At 42.3% G+C, this 24,096-nt stretch overlaps 1 protein-coding gene across 5 annotated transcripts in view; it reads right to left on the reverse strand.

The window, feature by feature from the left end:
• Window positions 1-24,096, reverse strand: part of LOC124147032 (zwei Ig domain protein zig-8-like) — a 148,070-nt gene that overhangs the window by 62,734 nt on the left and 61,240 nt on the right. For all 5 annotated transcript variants that reach the window (XM_046517632.2, XM_046517629.2, XM_046517631.2 and 2 more), the window contains one exon: window positions 17,053-17,219. In XM_046517632.2, the coding sequence (XP_046373588.1) occupies window positions 17,053-17,128 (76 nt within the window). In that variant the 5' untranslated portion in view covers window positions 17,129-17,219. The remainder of the gene's footprint in view (window positions 1-17,052; window positions 17,220-24,096) is intronic.

The raw sequence follows: 24,096 nt of genomic DNA on the forward strand, positions 1-24,096 counted from the left end.
ACGTCGTATGGCGATCTTTGAAATTTGGTAGAAAGAGCATTCTCGATTGTTCCTGAAACGTTGTGAAATGTAGACACCAAAGACTTGAGCTGCTCGAATATTGCTCGACATAAAGGGAAAGTTGACTATTGGAAAGTTGAAGTCATCTCACTTGGCATACAGTCTTGTGGCAAGTGTTTATCTTTCTTAATCTTTATGCATAGATCTAAATATGAAACAGATGAGGCGGTCTCACTGGTTTCCCATCATTTTAGTTCTGGAGGGTAAATCAGTGGAATCAGGCCTAACTATCGAAAGTTAGGTCCCAGGGACATGTAGGTTAGTCGTGGTACCAAGCCCAGCAATCGATGTAAGAAACTGATTACTGTTAGGAATAGGGCTTCGTATAATAACTGTATCAACATATGTAGTAGGCTAATCCTGTCTGCAGTGTGATCAAAGTCGGAAAGCAGGCAAAGTGTAACAACGTTGGTCGCGGAGTGAAGTGATGGGTGACCGGGTGCAAGCCCCCTGGGTGTTTCTTGAGTTCGGTCATGTCCCACACTTCCGGTTTAGAGAAATGCCTCGATTCACCCAGCAGCGAATGTGATTGATATAATAGTATTATCATATGCTGCACACGAACTGTCAGATTACCAAACATGTTTAATACTAACATAATGTGGATAACCCTTGTACCCCTTACCGTGAGGTAGTACCGACTAACATGGGGATCGGGTGGTCCCAAAGCGTTTCCTGGTTGGTCGCGTGTTATGCTGATGACCTTTTCGTGAACACCTGGTGTCATCACTATTGGATATTAATTCATAAACACTTGCTCATGACAGAGTCGGAATTGTACAATCGACCCTGCTTTTCTTGTGAATATGGAATGGGTTTTGACGCTTATATTTTATACTATTATTTTATTTTATACTATTTTTATTATTATAATCTATATATATATATATATATATATATATATATATTCTAATTTTAACCGCTGATATGTCTGAATAATATCCTGATAATAAGCACTGAAGACCGATACCGGCTGATTATATCTATTTGCGATCAAACGAAAGGATGATTTGTGACAGGTGCCACTCGCGGGCCATTTACGCTCATCTTTTCGTGAATGCTTGGCGTTATCACTATTTTCAAACATGATATATTTACACGCAGGTCAAGTGAAGTAAGGCATCTTTCAAACATGGTTACAGTTAGAAGCAGGTTATTGCCCAGAAGAAATTAGAAGCCGGTCAAGTGGAGTGAGGCATCTTTCTAACATGGTAACAGTTACACGCAGGTCAAGTGAAGTGAGGCACCTTTCTAACATGGTAACAGTTACACGCAGGTCAAGTGAAGTGAGGCACCTTTCTAACATGGTAACAGTTACACGCATGTCAAGTGAAGTGAGGCACCTTTCTAACATGGTAACAGTTACACGCAGGTCAAGTGAAGTGAGGCACCTTTCTAACATGGTTACAGTTAGAAGCAGGTCACGTGAAGTGAGGCACCTTTCTAACATGGTAATAGTTACACGCATGTCAAGTGAAGTGAGGGACCTTTCTAACATGGTAACAGTTACACGCAGGACAAGTGGAGTGAGGCACCTTTTTAACATGGTAACAGTTACACGCATGTCAAGTGAAGTGAGGCACCTTTCTAACATGGTAACAGTTACACGCAGGTCAAGTGAAGTGAGGCATCTTTCTAACATTGTAACAGTTACACGCATGTTAAGTGAAGTGAGGCAGCTTTCTAACATGGTTACAGTTACACGCATGTCAAGTGAAGTGAGGCACCTTTCTAACATGGTAACAGTTACACGCATGTCAAGTGAAGTGAGGCACCTTTCTAACATGGTAACAGTTACACGCAGGTCAAGTGAAGTGAGGCACCTTTCTAACATGGTAACAGTTACACGCAGGTCAAGTGAAGTGAGGCACCTTTCTAACATGGTAACAGTTACACGCATGTCAAGTGAAGTGAGGCACCTTTCTAACATGGTAACAGTTACACGCAGGTCAAGTGAAGTGAGGCACCTTTCTAACATGGTAACAGTTACACGCAGGACAAGTGGAGTGAGGCACCTTTCTAACATGGTAACAGTTACACGCATGTCAAGTGAAGTGAGGTACCTTTCTAACATGGTAACAGTTACACGCAGGTCAAGTGAAGTGAGGCACCTTTCTAACATGGTTACAGTTACACGCATGTTAAGTGAAGTGAGGCACCTTTCTAACATGGTAACAGTTACACGCATGTCAAGTGAAGTGAAGGACCTTTCTAACATGGTAACAGTTACACGCAGGTCAAGTGAAGTGAGGGACCTTTCTAACATGGTAACAGTTACACGCATGTCAAGTGAAGTGAGGCACCTTTCTAACATGGTAACAGTTACACGCATGTCAAGTGAAGTGAGGCACCTTTCTAACATGGTTACAGTTACACGCATGTCAAGTGAAGTGAGGCACCTTTCTAACATGGTTACAGTTACACGCATGTTAAGTGAAGTGAGGCACCTTTCTAACATGGTTACAGTTACACGCATGTCAAGTGAAGTGAGGCACCTTTCTAACATGGTTACAGTTACACGCATGTTAAGTGAAGTGAGGCACCTTTCTAACATGGTTACAGTTACACGCATGTCAAGTGAAGTGAGGCACCTTTCTAACATGGTTACAGTTACACGCATGTTAAGTGAAGTGAGGCACCTTTCTAACATGGTTACAGTTACACGCATGTCAAGTGAAGTGAGGCACCTTTCTAACATGGTTACAGTTACACGCATGTTAAGTGAAGTGAGGCACCTTTCTAACATGGTTACAGTTACACGCATGTCAAGTGAAGTGAGGCACCTTTCTAACATGGTTACAGTTACACGCATGTTAAGTGAAGTGAGGCACCTTTCTAACATGGTAACAGTTACACGCATGTCAAGTGAAGTGAGGCACCTTTCTAACATGGTTACAGTTACACGCATGTTAAGTGAAGTGAGGCACCTTTCTAACATGGTTACAGTTACACGCATGTCAAGTGAAGTGAGGCACCTTTCTAACATGGTTACAGTTACACGCATGTTAAGTGAAGTGAGGCACCTTTCTAACATGGTTACAGTTACACGCATGTCAAGTGAAGTGAGGCACCTTTCTAACATGGTTACAGTTACACGCATGTTAAGTGAAGTGAGGCACCTTTCTAACATGGTTACAGTTACACGCATGTCAAGTGAAGTGAGGCACCTTTCTAACATGGTAACAGTTACACGCATTTTAAGTGAAGTGAGGCACCTTTCTAACATGGTTACAGTTACACGCATGTCAAGTGAAGTGAGGCACCTTTCTAACATGGTAACAGTTACACGCATGTCAAGTGAAGTGAGGTACCTTTCTAACATGGTAACAGTTTCACGCAGGTCAAGTGAAGTGAGGCATCTTTCTAACATGGTAACAGTTACACGCATGTTAAGTGAAGTGAGGCACCTTTCTAACATGGTTACAGTTACACGCATGTCAAGTGAAGTGAGGCACCTTTCTAACATGGTAACAGTTACACGCATGTTAAGTGAAGTGAGGGACCTTTCTAACATGGTAACAGTTACACGCAGGTCAAGTGAAGTGAGGCACCTTTCTAACATGGTAACAGTTACACGCAGGTCAAGTGAAGTGAGGCACCTTTCTAACATGGTAACAGTTACACGCATGTCAAGTGAAGTGAGGCACCTTTCTAACATGGTAACAGTTACACGCAGGTCAAGTGAAGTGAGGCACCTTTCTAACATGGTAACAGTTACACGCAGGACAAGTGGAGTGAGGCACCTTTCTAACATGGTAACAGTTACACGCATGTCAAGTGAAGTGAGGTACCTTTCTAACATGGTAACAGTTACACGCAGGTCAAGTGAAGTGAGGCACCTTTCTAACATGGTAACAGTTACACGCATGTCAAGTGAAGTGAGGCACCTTTCTAACATGGTTACAGTTACACGCATGTCAAGTGAAGTGAGGCACCTTTCTAACATGGTTACAGTTACACGCATGTTAAGTGAAGTGAGGCACCTTTCTAACATGGTTACAGTTACACGCATGTCAAGTGAAGTGAGGCACCTTTCTAACATGGTTACAGTTACACGCATGTTAAGTGAAGTGAGGCACCTTTCTAACATGGTTACAGTTACACGCATGTCAAGTGAAGTGAGGCACCTTTCTAACATGGTTACAGTTACACGCATGTTAAGTGAAGTGAGGCACCTTTCTAACATGGTTACAGTTACACGCATGTCAAGTGAAGTGAGGCACCTTTCTAACATGGTTACAGTTACACGCATGTTAAGTGAAGTGAGGCACCTTTCTAACATGGTTACAGTTACACGCATGTCAAGTGAAGTGAGGCACCTTTCTAACATGGTAACAGTTACACGCATGTTAAGTGAAGTGAGGCACCTTTCTAACATGGTTACAGTTACACGCATGTCAAGTGAAGTGAGGCACCTTTCTAACATGGTAACAGTTACACGCATGTTAAGTGAAGTGAGGCACCTTTCTAACATGGTTACAGTTACACGCATGTTAAGTGAAGTGAGGCACCTTTCTAACATGGTAACAGTTACACGCATGTTAAGTGAAGTGAGGCACCTTTCTAACATGGTAACAGTTACACGCAGGACAAGTGGAGTGAGGCACCTTTCTAACATGGTAACAGTTACACGCAGGACAAGTGGAGTGAGGCACCTTTCTAACATGGTAACAGTTACACGCAGGACAAGTGGAGTGAGGCACCTTTCTAACATGGTAACAGTTACACGCATGTTAAGTGAAGTGAGGCACCTTTCTAACATGGTAACAGTTACACGCAGGACAAGTGGAGTGAGGCACCTTTCTAACATGGTAACAGTTACACGCAGGACAAGTGGAGTGAGGCACCTTTCTAACATGGTAACAGTTACACGCATGTTAAGTGAAGTGAGGCACCTTTCTAACATGGTAACAGTTACACGCAGGTCAAGTGAAGTGAGGGACCTTTCTAACATGGTAACAGTTACACGCATGTTAAGTGAAGTGAGGGACCTTTCTAACATGGTTACAGTTAGAAGCAGGTCAAGTGAAGTGAGGCACCTTTCTAACATGGTAACAGTTACACGCATGTTAAGTGAAGTGAGGGACCTTTCTAACATGGTTACAGTTAGAAGCAGGTCAAGTGAAGTGAGGCACCTTTCTAACATGGAAACAGTTACACGCATGTCAAGTGAAGTGAGGCACCTTTCTAACATGGTAACAGTTACACGCAGGTCAAGTGAAGTGAGGCACCTTTCTAACATGGTAACAGTTACACGCATGTCAAGTGAAGTGAGGCACCTTTCTAACATGGTAACAGTTACACGCAGGTCAAGTGAAGTGAGGCACCTTTCTAACATGGTTACAGTTACACGCATGTCAAGTGAAGTGAGGCACCTTTCTAACATGGTTACAGTTACACGCATGTCAAGTGAAGTGAGGGACCTTTCTAACATGGTAACAGTTACACGCATGTCAAGTGAAGTGAGGCACCTTTCTAACATGGTAACAGTTACACGCAGGTCAAGTGAAGTGAGGCACCTTTCTAACATGGTTACAGTTACACGCAGGTCAAGTGAAGTGAGGCACCTTTCTAACATGGTTACAGTTACACGCAGGTCAAGTGAAGTGAGGCACCTTTCTAACATGGTAACAGTTACACGCATGTCAAGTGAAGTGAGGCACCTTTCTAACATGGTTACAGTTACACGCAGGTCAAGTGAAGTGAGGCACCTTTCTAACATGGTTACAGTTACACGCATGTCAAGTGAAGTGAGGCACCTTTCTAACATGGTAACAGTTACACGCAGGTCAAGTGAAGTGAGGCACCTTTCTAACATGGTTACAGTTACACGCATGTCAAGTGAAGTGAGGCACCTTTCTAACATTGTTACAGTTACACGCATGTTAAGTGAAGTGAGGCACCTTTCTAACATGGTTACAGTTACACGCATGTCAAGTGAAGTGAGGCACCTTTCTAACATGGTTACAGTTACACGCATGTTAAGTGAAGTGAGGCACCTTTCTAACATGGTTACAGTTACACGCATGTCAAGTGAAGTGAGGCACCTTTCTAACATGGTTACAGTTACACGCATGTTAAGTGAAGTGAGGCACCTTTCTAACATGGTAACAGTTACACGCATGTTAAGTGAAGTGAGGCACCTTTCTAACATGGTAACAGTTACACGCATGTCAAGTGAAGTGAGGGACCTTTCTAACATGGTAACAGTTACACGCAGGTCAAGTGAAGTGAGGCACCTTTCTAACATGGTAACAGTTACACGCAGGTCAAGTGAAGTGAGGCACCTTTCTAACATGGTTACAGTTAGAAGCAGGTCAAGTGAAGTGAGGCACCTTTCTAACATGGTAACAGTTACACGCATGTCAAGTGAAGTGAGGCACCTTTCTAACATGGTAACAGTTACACGCAGGTCAAGTGAAGTGAGGGACCTTTCTAACATGGTTACAGTTACACGCATGTCAAGTGAAGTGAGGGACCTTTCTAACATGGTTACAGTTACACGCATGTTAAGTGAAGTGAGGCACCTTTCTAACATGGTTACAGTTACACGCATGTCAAGTGAAGTGAGGCACCTTTCTAACATGGTTACAGTTACACGCATGTCAAGTGAAGTGAGGCACCTTTCTAACATGGTTACAGTTACACGCAGGTCAAGTGAAGTGAGGCACCTTTCTAACATGGTAACAGTTACACGCAGGACAAGTGGAGTGAGGCACCTTTCTAACATGGTAACAGTTACACGCAGGACAAGTGGAGTGAGGCACCTTTCTAACATGGTAACAGTTACACGCATGTTAAGTGAAGTGAGGCACCTTTCTAACATGGTTACAGTTACACGCATGTTAAGTGAAGTGAGGCACCTTTCTAACATGGTTACAGTTACACGCATGTCAAGTGAAGTGAGGCACCTTTCTAACATGGTAACAGTTACACGCATGTTAAGTGAAGTGAGGCACCTTTCTAACATGGTAACAGTTACACGCAGGTCAAGTGAAGTGAGGCACCTTTCTAACATGGTAACAGTTACACGCAGGTCAAGTGGAGTGAGGCACCTTTCTAACATGGTAACAGTTACACGCATGTTAAGTGAAGTGAGGCACCTTTCTAACATGGTAACAGTTACACGCAGGTCAAGTGAAGTGAGGCACCTTTCTAACATGGTAACAGTTACACGCAGGACAAGTGGAGTGAGGCACCTTTCTAACATGGTAACAGTTACACGCAGGACAAGTGGAGTGAGGCACCTTTCTAACATGGTAACAGTTACACGCATGTTAAGTGAAGTGAGGCACATTTCTAACATGGTAACAGTTACACGCAGGTCAAGTGAAGTGAGGCACCTTTCTAACATGGTAACAGTTACACGCAGGTCAAGTGAAGTGAGGCACCTTTCTAACATGGTTACAGTTACACGCATGTCAAGTGAAGTGAGGCACCTTTCTAACATGGTAACAGTGACACGCATGTCAAGTGAAGTGAGGCACCTTTCTAACATGGTAACAGTGACACGCAGGTCAAGTGAAGTGAGGCACCTTTCTAACATGGTAACAGTTACACGCAGGTCAAGTGAAGTGAGGCACCTTTCTAACATGGTTACAGTTACACGCATGTCAAGTGAAGTGAGGCACCTTTCTAACATGGTAACAGTTACACGCAGGTCAAGTGAAGTGAGGCACCTTTCTAACATGGTAACAGTTACACGCAGGTCAAGTGAAGTGAGGCACCTTTCTAACATGGTAACAGTTACACGCATGTCAAGTGAAGTGAGGCACCTTTCTAACATGGTAACAGTTACACGCATGTTAAGTGAAGTGAGGCACCTTTCTAACATGGTAACAGTTACACGCAGGTCAAGTGAAGTGAGGCACCTTTCTAACATGGTAACAGTTACACGCAGGTCAAGTGAAGTGAGGCACCTTTCTAACATGGTAACAGTTACACGCAGGTCAAGTGAAGTGAGGCACCTTTCTAACATGGTTACAGTTACACGCATGTCAAGTGGAGTGAGGCATCTTTCTAACATGGTAACAGTTACACGCATGTTAAGTGAAGTGAGGCACCTTTCTAACATGGTAACAGTTACACGCAGGTCAAGTGAAGTGAGGCACCTTTCTAACATGGTAACAGTGACACGCATGTCAAGTGAAGTGAGGCACCTTTCTAACATGGTAACAGTGACACGCAGGTCAAGTGAAGTGAGGCACCTTTCTAACATGGTAACAGTTACACGCATGTTAAGTGAAGTGAGGCACCTTTCTAACATGGTTACAGTTACACGCAGGTCAAGTGAAGTGAGGCACCTTTCTAACATGGTTACAGTTACACGCATGTCAAGTGAAGTGAGGCACCTTTCTAACATGGTAACAGTTACACGCAGGTCAAGTGAAGTGAGGCACCTTTCTAACATGGTAACAGTTACACGCAGGTCAAGTGAAGTGAGGCACCTTTCTAACATGGTTACAGTTACACGCATGTCAAGTGAAGTGAGGCACCTTTCTAACATGGTAACAGTGACACGCATGTCAAGTGAAGTGAGGCACCTTTCTAACATGGTAACAGTTACACGCAGGTCAAGTGAAGTGAGGGACCTTTCTAACCTGGTAACAGTTACACGCATGTCAAGTGAAGTGAGGCACCTTTCTAACATGGTAACAGTTACACGCATGTCAAGTGAAGTGAGGCACCTTTCTAACATGGTAACAGTTACACGCAGGTCAAGTGAAGTGAGGGACCTTTCTAACATGGTAACAGTTACACGCATGTTAAGTGAAGTGAGGGACCTTTCTAACATGGTTACAGTTAGAAGCAGGTCAAGTGAAGTGAGGCACCTTTCTAACATGGTAACAGTTACACGCATGTTAAGTGAAGTGAGGGACCTTTCTAACATGGTTACAGTTAGAAGCAGGTCAAGTGAAGTGAGGCACCTTTCTAACATGGAAACAGTTACACGCAGGTCAAGTGAAGTGAGGCACCTTTCTAACATGGTAACAGTTACACGCATGTCAAGTGAAGTGAGGGACCTTTCTAACATGGTAACAGTTACACGCAGGTCAAGTGAAGTGAGGCACCTTTCTAACATGGTAACAGTTACACGCAGGTCAAGTGAAGTGAGGCACCTTTCTAACATGGTTACAGTTAGAAGCAGGTCAAGTGAAGTGAGGCACCTTTCTAACATGGTAACAGTTACACGCATGTCAAGTGATGTGAGGCACCTTTCTAACATGGTAACAGTTACACGCATGTCAAGTGAAGTGAGGGACCTTTCTAACATGGTTACAGTTACACGCATGTCAAGTGAAGTGAGGCACCTTTCTAACATGGTTACAGTTACACGCATGTTAAGTGAAGTGAGGCACCTTTCTAACATGGTTACAGTTACACGCATGTCAAGTGAAGTGAGGCACCTTTCTAACATGGTTACAGTTACACGCATGTCAAGTGAAGTGAGGCACCTTTCTAACATGGTTACAGTTACACGCATGTTAAGTGAAGTGAGGCACCTTTCTAACATGGTTACAGTTACACGCATGTCAAGTGAAGTGAGGCACCTTTCTAACATGGTAACAGTTACACGCATGTTAAGTGAAGTGAGGCACCTTTCTAACATGGTTACAGTTACACGCATGTTAAGTGAAGTGAGGCACCTTTCTAACATGGTTACAGTTACACGCATGTCAAGTGAAGTGAGGCACCTTTCTAACATGGTAACAGTTACACGCAGGTCAAGTGAAGTGAGGCACCTTTCTAACATGGTTACAGTTACACGCATGTTAAGTGAAGTGAGGGACCTTTCTAACATGGTAACAGTTACACGCAGGTCAAGTGGAGTGAGGCACCTTTCTAACATGGTAACAGTTACACGCATGTTAAGTGAAGTGAGGCACCTTTCTAACATGGTAACAGTTACACGCAGGTCAAGTGAAGTGAGGCACCTTTCTAACATGGTTACAGTTACACGCATGTTAAGTGAAGTGAGGCACCTTTCTAACATGGTAACAGTTACACGCAGGACAAGTGGAGTGAGGCACCTTTCTAACATGGTAACAGTTACACGCAGGACAAGTGGAGTGAGGCACCTTTCTAACATGGTAACAGTTACACGCATGTTAAGTGAAGTGAGGCACCTTTCTAACATGGTAACAGTTACACGCAGGTCAAGTGAAGTGAGGCACCTTTCTAACATGGTAACAGTTACACGCAGGTCAAGTGAAGTGAGGCACCTTTCTAACATGGTTACAGTTACACGCATGTCAAGTGAAGTGAGGCACCTTTCTAACATGGTAACAGTTACACGCAGGTCAAGTGAAGTGAGGCACCTTTCTAACATGGTAACAGTGACACGCAGGTCAAGTGAAGTGAGGCACCTTTCTAACATGGTAACAGTTACACGCAGGTCAAGTGAAGTGAGGCACCTTTCTAACATGGTAACAGTTACACGCAGGTCAAGTGAAGTGAGGCACCTTTCTAACATGGTTACAGTTACACGCATGTCAAGTGAAGTGAGGCACCTTTCTAACATGGTAACAGTTACACGCAGGTCAAGTGAAGTGAGGCACCTTTCTAACATGGTAACAGTTACACGCAGGTCAAGTGAAGTGAGGCACCTTTCTAACATGGTAACAGTTACACGCAGGTCAAGTGAAGTGAGGCACCTTTCTAACATGGTAACAGTTACACGCATGTTAAGTGAAGTGAGGCACCTTTCTAACATGGTTACAGTTACACGCAGGTCAAGTGAAGTGAGGCACCTTTCTAACATGGTAACAGTTACACGCAGGTCAAGTGAAGTGAGGCACCTTTCTAACATGGTAACAGTTACACGCAGGTCAAGTGAAGTGAGGCACCTTTCTAACATGGTTACAGTTACACGCAGGTCAAGTGGAGTGAGGCACCTTTCTAACATGGTAACAGTTACACGCATGTTAAGTGAAGTGAGGCACCTTTCTAACATGGTTACAGTTACACGCAGGTCAAGTGAAGTGAGGCACCTTTCTAACATGGTAACAGTGACACGCATGTCAAGTGAAGTGAGGCACCTTTCTAACATGGTAACAGTGACACGCAGGTCAAGTGAAGTGAGGCACCTTTCTAACATGGTAACAGTTACACGCATGTTAAGTGAAGTGAGGCACCTTTCTAACATGGTTACAGTTACACGCATGTTAAGTGAAGTGAGGCACCTTTCTAACATGGTAACAGTTACACGCAGGTCAAGTGAAGTGAGGGACCTTTCTAACATGGTTACAGTTACACGCATGTCAAGTGAAGTGAGGCACCTTTCTAACATGGTTACAGTTACACGCATGTCAAGTGAAGTGAGGCACCTTTCTAACATGGTTACAGTTACACGCATGTCAAGTGGAGTGAGGCACCTTTCTAACATGGTAACAGTTACACGCAGGTCAAGTGAAGTGAGGCACCTTTCTAACATGGTAACAGTTACACGCAGGTCAAGTGAAGTGAGGCACCTTTCTAACATGGTAACAGTTACACGCAGGTCAAGTGAAGTGAGGCATCTTTCTAACATGGTAACAGTTACACGCAGGTCAAGTGAAGTGAGGCACCTTTCTAACATGGTTACAGTTACACGCATGTCAAGTGAAGTGAGGCACCTTTCTAACATGGTAACAGTGACACGCATGTCAAGTGAAGTGAGGCACCTTTCTAACATGGTAACAGTTACACGCAGGTCAAGTGAAGTGAGGGACCTTTCTAACATGGTAACAGTTACACGCATGTCAAGTGAAGTGAGGCACCTTTCTAACATGGTAACAGTTACACGCAGGTCAAGTGAAGTGAGGCACCTTTCTAACATGGTTACAGTTAGAAGCAGGTCAAGTGAAGTGAGGCACCTTTCTAACATGGTAACAGTTACACGCATGTCAAGTGAAGTGAGGCACCTTTCTAACATGGTAACAGTTACACGCATGTCAAGTGAAGTGAGGGACCTTTCTAACATGGTAACAGTTACACGCAGGTCAAGTGAAGTGAGGCACCTTTCTAACATGGTTACAGTTACACGCATGTTAAGTGAAGTGAGGCACCTTTCTAACATGGTAACAGTGACACGCATGTCAAGTGAAGTGAGGGACCTTTCTAACATGGTAACAGTTACACGCAGGTCAAGTGAAGTGAGGCACCTTTCTAACATGGTTACAGTTAGAAGCAGGTCAAGTGAAGTGAGGCACCTTTCTAACATGGTTACAGTTAGAAGCAGGTTATTGCCTAGAAAAAAACATATATGTATTGTAAATTGATTGTATGTGTTACACCGAAGCAATTGCAGAATACAAATGAACATGGTTGCAGCCTCTATCCTCGCCGTGGAGGAGATTAAACTACACAAACAGTCTAACTCATGTGCACGTAAATATGTTTGAACAGAATTGAACGACACATACGATAAATGAAAACATTAACTTTCTCAAATTGCAGAAACAGAGTTAAAGCTATGCTAACATTTTGATATCACATAAATATATCATTCCGTATTGGGTCCGGGACCAGTTTACAGATATATATATATATATATAAAATCATTACGTTCCGCCGGCTGTGCCATCAGTATCAACATATTACGTTCTAAATTGTGCTGACACAATCTCACTATTGCTTCAGTGTCAAGGCAAATGGAGTGAGTGAGTTCAAATTTTGCATAAAGCGATCTACGCACATGTCTAAAACACAGTCGACCAAACGAAATGAAATTGGTGCTGCAGCGATGTGGAGCGAGGCGATCTGTTTGCTTGTTGCACCACGTGTTGGTATACATGTTTATAGCAATAACAATGACACAGTGGCTAATTCCACATGCTACGGCAGCCATCTGTTGCATGTGAGTACGCGAGTGTCATTTGATGGGTGTCGCGTGTACATCCTCCTTGAATAAAGTTATCTTTCTTGTTAGTGTGGCATATTACATATGAGTGAACATGACAAGCTCTTATGTCAAAGGGGGAGGTGGGGTAGCCTTGTGGTTAAAGCGTTGACACGTCACGCCGAAGACCCGGGTTCGATTCCCACATGGGTACGATATTTAAAGCCCATTACTGGTGTCCCCCGCGGCGATATTGCTGGAATATTGCTAAATGCGGCTTAAAACAATACTCACTCACTCTTATATCGAAGCTTCACTTAAACTTTGCATCAATAAGTGCGTGGTTGGGTTTAACATCGACATAATCCCGTCATATCACGTGGAAAAGTGCCATACCCGAGCAGGGGTAAGGTTTGAGAAAACCCGGGTCATAATCATGGAGAATATTGGTGCATAGAAAACCGACATTTCATTTTACAGAGTTCATTGTACGATTCCGACTGTATCATGAGCATGTGTTCATGAATCACTATCAAATAGGGATGATACTAGGTGTTCCGTTGGCATCGGCCACAAACACATGCAAAGGCAAGACAATTGTTCGCCTGAAAACAACGTTCACAACCAGCGGTTCCTGTCACCATTCTGAGTGACGGGGCCTCCAGGGTCAACTTGACGCTTCCATCGTATAGTATCCAGGGTGTGGTGTCATGTCTATCTTATATCAACTATTTAGTTTATAAGACAATGAGAGGAAAGAAGAGAGAGAAGATTGGTCGGACAACATCTCTCTGAATTATCTCAGTTTGATAACTCCTCCAACCTCGCCTGTCCAACGCTGTATAATACTGGCACATCGTACATACACACTAAGGATGCTGTTTCTGATGATGGAACTTCATTTGTTGCATTTTCAAATATTGACCTTCCATCATTCACATTAATATATCGATTTTGAACTTCAGCTCGTATTACCGCCGTTTTGTTACCTGTCTTGCCGCACCTTCACAAAACACATGTATAATCTTACTGTTCAACCTTATACCCACGCTCAGCAACACAAGAAATAGTTTAAGTAACGTCATGCTTTTGATATGTATTAAATGTGATGCGGCCATCACACACGGCACTCCATACCTCTCCTGTAATGTGTATTTATCTGAACCGTAATAACGTTGCACGTTGAACATAAACTTAGGCATGTCTTCAATGCGGCTCCCGTCATAGTCCAGGAGTTTAAGTACGATTAAGTGCCTTCTGGATCTGCACATAATGTGCCAATTTTATCCTTGATGCGTCCAGAAAATCCATAACTTGACATTCACTTATGATAGATTTTGACATTTACGTTACATAATGGACATCACGTCACCACTTTCCGTGCCTTATGCTTCAGGTTTCTGCATTTTGATTGTATTAATCGTTCCGGACACCCACGGGTGTGTGCAATAGGCATGAGGTAATCTAATCTATATGTAATCTTGCAAGAACACTTAAATCAATACTTGGTAACGCAAAGCCAGTACATGTCTACAGTGTGCTGTATACAAGATCGGTGAAGATCATACAAAGATATATGTAATCTCTGTTTACCGAGACTTGCATTAAGTCCCCGTGTACCACCAGCCGTAGCCTTGCTCCAAGGCTTTACTGACATATAAGTCCATGGATCTGTAGTAATTCTCTCCTCCTATCAGGCAAGTCTAGATATGTGGATACAAGTCTCAAGTCTCTTATAGGAACAATTTGTTCTTATTATTTACATAATCTAGAAATTATGATTAAAACTAATAATTATCGAGCTAGAGACTTCTGCAAGTCTACACCAGCCGCACCAGTCTCGTCGTACATGAGAACCACTGCCCTCGGTCTCGACACGAATCCGTCACTATAAATCTTACCATTAGACACCTTGTCTTTGGCGTCAGGGCATCGTAACAATTACTTCTCATTGTCATTAAAGAAACGGAACACTTTATTAAAAGCTTCTGAAGATAGAGATAAACTTGTTTGTAGAAATAAAGTTGATGCGTTTGCAGGCTCTCCTGTCGACTGATCTAAATGAATGGTTTATTTTTCAAAGACAGCGATCAAAGAGCAGTGTTGAGGCCAAACATTTTGAACCTGAGAAAATTAGTAAATGTTGGCCCTAATGACCCCGCGGGCGAATGCACTTTGGGGTCTATTATTTTTTAATACATCTCCGCCGGGTAGTGTGATTAACCTAGCCTACGGTTTACCATACAGGGTTGCAGTTCTTCAATTGTGTTGAAATCAAAGGAAACGTATGGCCTGTCAATAGACAGAGTTAAAGGTGCACAGATATGCACAGACACTGACACCGCCATTACATCACAGACTCGTTAACATACTGGGATAATTACAATATGCACACAACAATATATTACAACAGTGTATGACAAGTCTTGGTAAAGGGTGGATTAGTGAGTATTTTACGAATTTATCATTACTAGTTCACAAGTCACAAACACAAATTTCTGTGAAAATGTTGTCATACTCTCAGGATTGTAACGCAAGGTGCAAACAGGTTCAACAGGAAAATTTGACGTCATTGTATGGTCTTTTAACAAGACGGCGGCAAGCAGTCAGAGAGTTAGACGCCATACAGATGTTTGAGTGAGTGAGTGAGTGAGTGAGTAATTTATATGAGGCTTCACCCATTGTGGGTTTTTTCTCAGTTTTCAGATATTATTCAGCAGTAAAGGCTAAATAGCCTGCAGTATAATTGGTGATAAAATCATTTGTCACGTGACAATGGTGGTAAGAAGTATTTAGACTTGGTTTTGTATTAAAGGAACACGTGAAAGCTGGAGAGTGACTAGTGTCAACATTCTTCAGTTTAGTACATGGATCAGTGTCTGTTAACATGTTGCATCTGTACAAATGGGGGTCAATATTGTTATCGTAACTGTGAAAACCTAGTACAAATGTACAACACAAGAAATTCATCTACAATATCACCAGAATCACAATTCTTACAAATAGCAGCTATATGTGGTCGTCAAATTTTTTTACGGATATTATTCACATTAAAGTTATGAAGAGAGATTCTAAATTACAAAATACCCTAATTGCCACTCTTTGTCATTGAACTTTGTGATGTACATTTCTTTTTCAAATGATGCTTAAATACATGTATAATGCGTTGAAAGGTTTCATAAACATATTGATTGGACCCAGTTTTGAATAGACATATCTTCAACTCTTTACGCAAATATACATAAGAAAAGCTTTTGTCACTAACATTTTGTTCAATCCGCGAATATTTCGTACATCTGAAGCCCAGTTATGTTTACATTCATCGTCAAGTTGTTTTGATAATCAAAACATTCACCAACATTCTGAACTTTCACTTGACAAAGAAGACACATTTGTAATCACATGCATTGACACACGCGCATCACGGAGAAACTCCCCACTTATAATTGCTATGCCCCGCGTTGAATGTAATCACTAAGCACAACCACACGCCTGTTACACAGAGGTAACGACTGCCACTGTCACTACGAAGAGCACTAAAATATCAAGAGTCACTGCCCTCAAATGGTCTTCATGAGCAACGTAAGATCGTATACAAATAGGTCAATGGTGCTTTTATCAAAAATCAAGATTCAAACACAACACGCGTACGTGGCTGTGGATAGGATACTGAGGTCTTTCATACAAATAGCACTGGCTTCGAACCCTTCCATATGTATATATGTATGCTTACCCTTTCGCGAACACCTGGTGTCATCACTGATCCTAGATGTTCAACATTTTTCCTTTCACATCCAAATGAATCTATTTCGGCAGACAGTGGAGACGGAATATTCCCTGGCGTTATGTTGCATATGTACGATATACATATATGTATATTGAGGATCATACGTTTACATATATTTCAAAAGGATTTTGACGCAATGAGATGCTATTTATATATATTTAAGAAACGTATAAATTGTTTCACGGCGATGTTAAATACTCGTATTAATGACAGTGCTTTTAGTTCCGAGCTTCAACCAATGCCAAAACATTCACAAACTGAAGATCGGAATTTAACTCACTCACGAGGAAGGGAATATCAGCTTTAATACATTCAAAAATGCACACGACACATACTGACAGCTTGAACACACACACAGTGACATGAATCACTTGATAATGCTTACCCGCAGACGGGGTGAGAACCCACAGGTATATGAAGGACACAAACAGAGAGCACAAATCACTTGCTCGACGACTCATTCTGATTTTCCTCTTTCAATATGTAGATGGCCTTGGGGAATGGGTCGTGCTTCCTTGAATTCCATCGATTCTTGTGGAGTATAGTACCAGCCTGAAACAAAGAAATACAAGCTAATCAACAGTTCACAAGTTCCCTATACGCAAACAGTCAGAGTACCCTTTGCGGACACAGCCGGAGACCCCTGTGGGTCATTGTGGTATCAATACCAGATGACTGTCAGCTGAGATTGCCCGCCCTCCCCTCCCTTGTAACTAGTCATGTGGTGAGTAGCATATCACAGTTGTACAAACAGCTTTTAGAAGGGTCGTTGATAAGTTTGAAATGTTACAAGAAGAGGCAGGGATAATACTTGTGTTTAATTGACTTCTTATCTCAACAGACCTTGATTATTGTTAAAATGACCGAGCGCCAGGCGGCAGCACACGCTCCTCCTCTGTTTGAATACTCCACAGTGTTCGGGTATGATGAATGGCTGCGATAAGGCTGATTAAGTATTCACTTGCAAATGATAATGTCGTAGGTTGTTATAAATGATTCGAAACATTTGTTTAAAGGGCTCTGCGTAAATCGTCAGCCCCTTGAGTGATCCTGCCGAAGGCCCTGTACGACGGAGACGTGAACACTAACACTGCCAGGCCGGTAAATTGCCCCTACACTTTGACATTTGTCCATATTAAAACGGAACATGTGCGACCGAGTGGTCGGCGAGGATAACAGTGGAGAATTGCTTCCCTTTATCTTGTCGGGATCCGCTGATCGTGGGTTCCAATTCCGAACGAGTTGCCATCATGGTCCAAAGTTATCGCGTACGCGTCATAGAAAGGGCTCAGTGTGTTAAACGTCAACCACCTCCGTCACAAATTAGCCTGAGAGGTTGTGATATTCTATTTTAAATCTACAATATTGTTGAAAGCGGCGTTAAACGCACCCACGACCATATTTCAACGGCGTCCATTTGGAGGTATGCTTTGTTTACTTGGTCTATACATGCATGTTAAAATATAAACATACTTAAAGCCCTTTGCATCTACGTTATAGTTAAGTACTTCTTCCAAATCTGCTAGCCCCAAAGTAGCATACTTATATACAGTGAAACACGTTAACCGTGCCCCCACTATTGCGGATATCCCATCGTCCTGTCGTCAACTGCTATAAACGTTATTATAACACTACATGACAATAAACTGTATCTATTTTTCGTTAGTCAAAAGGAGTTAATCAGACTGATACCAATGACGTGCAGTCTATGGGGATTTAACGATTTAAGTGCTATCGTCAGATCGATAAATCTGAAACGTATCTAGAATGTTTCAGGAAATGTCAGTGGAGCCGGGTGTTTTATACCAACCTGTACGGCTATGTGGTTTGTATCCTTCAATTAAGACGATAAGACAAGAAACGTGAATGGGGTCTTGGAGTTAAGGTGGCATAGGCTGATAAATAGCTGGAGTCATAAACGCGATTCGAGCGAAACTTAACGATGATTAAATGGACTTGTGATGTGACAAGGATACAAAGAAAACCATGTTACTACTATTTGTGCATTGTGTGGAACATATATCTTCGTCTAGCAGGTTTAAACTCCAATTTATACTTTCTCCTTACTTGGAGCCATATTCCAGAAGCTCCAACCTTTGGTGTCATACTTGCACGACTTCTGTGATACAATCGAGTATGCTCTTTCTACGAAGGTTTCCATCAGCATCAAAGGACTCTTTCTCAAAAGTTGCTTGATCACGGTTTCAAATTTTAAGGCAAAGCTTTCAAAAGGTGTTAAGGCACACACGTGGTGGACATTTCGACATTTGACGCATTAGTAACCAAAATGTCAAATGTAGTTCCCTATTGTGACTTGTACTATATGTGAGGTGTTTTTTGTTTAAGGTGACCAATCGATTTGTCTTTGCATGCGTTTGTGACGAGTGCTCCCAGTGGGGCAGGATACGCCTACCTGTTCGCCATCACCTGGTATCATCAAAGATTCATAAACACATGCTCATGGCATAGTCGGAGTCGTATGGAGATTTCTCATGTCAACTTAAAGGGTTTAGCCACTTTGAAATCCTGTGGCTTTCCTGTGATTCAGTAATTCATCGATACATCGGTTCGCTATAAAAGTAGGAATGGCAACAAGTTTCTCAACCAGTCCAGGGTCCCTGGCTTGTTGTTTCCTGTCTCTGTTTCTTTATATGGCAGTGTTTTATATCTTGCGTTTCAGTAGAGTTTTTATCCTAGAGGACATTAAAACCTCACAGTCTGTACTCCTATACATCTGACTTTATTTCTTTGCTCCCAGAAAAGACATTAAATCGAAGATCCATTTTTTGTACCTAAATTTTACTTCGGGAATAGTCTACAGGGACTGACCAACATCGCCTGACTCCACATGTACGTTAAAAGTGAAGTCAGCATCGGGCTAATACCAAACGTAACAGTGTAATCAATCGTCAAAATAATTCCCGTTATGCGCCTCAGGACTGACTCTTCTGTCAAGCGCATGGAGTTTATTACTTCCCACGTTCCCTGTGCTGCAAGCAACTGACAGACCTCGTGCTGCTCAGGTCAACCCCTCTAGGCGCTGGTGAATAGGGAATAGGGTCGGGTCTTATTAGAATAGCCATTGTTTCGTTGCAATGTGGTCCATTTTTAATACAGGAACTCTCTTGATGGTAAGGAGTCTGTCTTTGTTCGAGAACCTGGGTTATTCATGGGAAACAGTTACAAGGAGGTCTGATTTCTCCAAACACACCTTGAGGGTGAAAGTGGCGACCACTTGATACCACTTGATACCTCAACGTCATGCTTAGTTACAAGGTCCACACACACACTGACACACACAGACACAGACACAGACACAGACACACCGACACACACTCACATGCATACACACATATACACAGACACACACACTGACACATACACACACATACACAAACACACATACATACATTCACATACACATACGCGTACACACATACACCCACTCATACACGCACACATACAAACAAACACTCACAGGCACAAACACAGACATGCACACACGCGCGCACGCACATTCACGCACACACACATACACGCACCTACACCTACACTCACACTCACACGCGCACACACACACACACACACTAACCAACAGACAGCAGCTACCGCTTCAAGTGAGCTTTCGTTTCACAAAGAACGCACACAGCTTTTCAATTTAACAGTTAAACAACATTTCTTGAAGGATCCTGTCACTATCCGCTGGCTAAACCCAAGTGTATGTAACTTAAATCGTCTCTCGAAGATGGTAATTGTTGATATATTCGGTCTGTTCGTCGAACAATCTCTTAAAGACATTTACCGAAGTCTCGAAGACATGCGCTATAATGGTTGCATTTGCATATATATGTGGCTTCGAAATTTCAAATCTAACCTTAACAGGAAAGTTATTGGTTGGCCATAAAACCCACAGTTAAAGCATGTTCTCAGCGTTTCGAGCAAATAAATTTAAGTGCATGGAATTTCTTCTCAAAACGTTTCGCGGAAAGTCTGCATTTGTAGCAAGCCTTGGTCTCAGTCGCAGCCCATGTCATTGCTCTGACCACGTTCCCAATCCATGTTTCTGAAGCAGCCTTTACAGAGTGACGCCAAAGTGCAATTTACGTTTACGGGTATTTAGAAGCATTTATATGATATTTATATATATAACAACAATCGGTATCACATACTGACTTAACTATATCATGCCACACAGGTCGATAAGCTGTTTCCTGAATTATCCAGAGACCGAGTCGTGACGTCATAACTAGCAGTGCAGGGTTCCTTCCAACGTAAGGTAGTGCTTCTTGCTGTGCGTTTATGTTCTGTTTTGAACACGCATGCAGCCTCACAGCATGACGAACTTCAACTACATTTGATTCTTGACGTTGTACTTCGTGTGCACGTTTACGAACATACTGTGACATGTATAGATGGCTCTTGTAACTTATTAATCAGCTGCACGTGTGCAGGCAATACTCTGATACCATTATACACATTCGGTTGGGTATCTCCAATGAAACAGTCAGTTGAAATCTCGACTGACAAGAAACATACAAAACGATGCCATGTTCGATGTGAGTTAAAATATATTTTTTCAAAACCTCCTATCACTCTCAATACTCTTGAACACAATACAGTGGCACCCGAGGCCACGTTTAAATTAGATATTTCAGAGTTTGCATTTACTTTCTAAATGTAAATAGGCTTCAGAAACGGCGAGCTCTTTTTATCGTCTCTCCTAATAGGATGGAAATAGGAAATCCTTACTCTGCCCGTGTATATTAACCACTCATGTTTTCATGAACAGAACAATATTTTACTTGCCTCTACAACCCACACAGTTGTTGTATCGCATGACAATATGCATACATGGTACAAATATACTAAGGACCACCAGCCTCAGGGACTGTTCATATTGCGCAGCTTAATGGCTAAGAAGCAACTGTGTGTACTTAGGCGTTGCTAATACACTGATAGGGACAGTTCGGAATTAACTCAAGCAGATGATAAAAGAGAAGGACAATAAAAGGTAACCCTGTTATCACAGGCGACCTAGGTACAAGCGACATAATGTAATTCCATTACTATTGATTGCCGTCGGGTTGTATAAAGGTAAGGGCGGAATCAATTGCTCAATTACATGTCTGGTACGGGACATCTTTGCTTGCTCAAGATCTAACCAAGTAGATGAGACCGTCGGGACTATTGGGGACTACCCTGTATGAGATAGAAGTGTGCTGCTACAAGGTGCCATTTGGTGGCTTCCTCCCTTGAACGGGAGATAAGAGCCTTCAATGAAGTTCACCCTGATGGAATTATAGTCCTACGTTTGTGCTACGAGTTCAAACACCCATTAAAGTATAATGTAACATGATGTCAAAAAATATTACTGTTTAGTATGTGTGTGTGTGTTTGTTGAGATGATGATGTTCGTCTGATGGTGATGACAACTTAATGTCTGTAGATGCAAAGCTTCATGTCGTACAGTGATGTGTTCATTGAGTGAAATGACGTGGATGATTAATCACCTGAACGTTTTCTGGTCAGAGATTAACAACTGCAGGGAGGAGTGTCTGGCGTGAAAGATAACTGTCCAGCCACGTTCTAGGCGCATTATCACCGCGAGTCAGTCCATACAACAAATATTTATTTTGCTATAAGTGAAATATACGATTCAAATAATGTAAATCGCTCGATTTACAGTAGCTTTACATTATATAAACAACATTCGTCGAGTATATAAAAAGTAAGTGTTGTACGTGATTAAATGATATTGAAACACACAGTACGACTGTTACGAAGGAAGGCGTCAATGAAGTTTACTGTTACATCACTGGATTATCGGAACTATTTGCGTTCAGGCCAAGTATGCTGCCACGGATTACCGATATAACTTTAATTGTCAATAAGAATATATTGTTATATACCAGGGTTATAGCGTCAACATTCGCACCTTGGCGGAAGTGAGGATTCCCTACCTTTAAACGCAAATGTCCGCTGATAATTGGACGGGATTATGTAGTGCTTAATGATCGGGGAGTAGGATGTTTGGAACATTTTCTGAATATAGAACAACAAAGTAGAGGTAGAGTGAGAGAATGAATGGTGGTTACGTCCGCAGTCATATTCCATCTAAATCACAGCGTCGTGTATATACTCAAGGTCTGGACCAGGCAATCCAGTGATTGAAAACATTCCGTACCATTGGAGCACGATCTGCATCCAATGCCTGACCACCTGTAGGCCTTTAATGTCACCTGCAATTGGGTACCGGGTACCTGTTCTCACCTGGGTATTCACGAAACCTTAGAGATAATGACGAAGATGCAGCTAACAGGTTACATTCATCAGAAGTCTGTATCTTCAATATCCATGTTTTCTTACAGGTGGGGACAACAACCAGTACACAGGTAACCACAACAGCGATTGAGCTGGCATAACATTAATTTGTACTCCAATAAATATAAGCGACCAAACGACTTGCAGACTCTTTGATAATGTCTATGCAACACGGGAACCTATTGGACAAATCAATATAGGGAATTGCATCGGACATAACTTTTGTCACTGATGCGTCAAATTTAGAAATGTCCTTAACATGTCTATCATAAAAAAATGAAAGCTTTATTGAGGCTTTGAATGTTGTAACCTTGATCAAACAACTTCTGATCATGAGTCGTAGACTCTCTTCGAAATATTGGTAGAAAGAGCATGCTCGATTGCACCTCAAAATGTAGACACTAAAGGTTGGAGCTACAGAAATATTGTTTAACATGAAGTGAAAGTTGACTATTGCAAAGTTGAAGTCATCCCTCTTGTCATACAGTCTTGTGGAGAGTGTCTTGTCAATATGAATCTTTATGTAAGATCTAAATATGAAACAGATGAGGCGGTCTCCCTCGTCTCTTATATTTCCTGTTCAGGCGGGTAAATCAGTGGAAGGGATTTAGCTATTTGATGGTTATTGAACGATATCAGATCATCGATATACCTGAAGCTTAAGTTCTTGGTCAAATTAGTGCGCGTCGTATTCGCTTAGTTATAGTTTCAGATGCTGGCTTTCATTCATGTAGTTCGCGGACAAAAACCTATCATGCACACTAACTCGTTCCTCAAGCAGGATGATACAGTTGTGCCAACTTGCTAACTGAAGACATGTCGCCAGCGACTGACGCTGACTGGTTCATAGACCAATATTGATACCAGTCCATCGCAGGCAGACGGTGCCAACTGTATGATGCTGTAACACACTCACATTCTACTTGCAGCTCAAACATATATACCACATCCTTGGTCTAGTGGATAGAGCGCCCGCCCAGGGAGTAGAGGGTCGTTGGTTCGATCCCCTATGTCGCATCATACCAAAAGACCGTAAAGAATGTTGCTTGTTGTCACCCCGGCGATCGACATCAATGTGATAAACGAGGATAAACGGAGTCGTCAGTAT

Source organism: Haliotis rufescens, unplaced genomic scaffold (assembly GCF_023055435.1).
Source record: "Haliotis rufescens isolate VD_foot unplaced genomic scaffold, xgHalRufe1.0.p SCAF_1, whole genome shotgun sequence".
Lineage (NCBI taxonomy): Eukaryota > Metazoa > Mollusca > Gastropoda > Lepetellida > Haliotidae > Haliotis > Haliotis rufescens.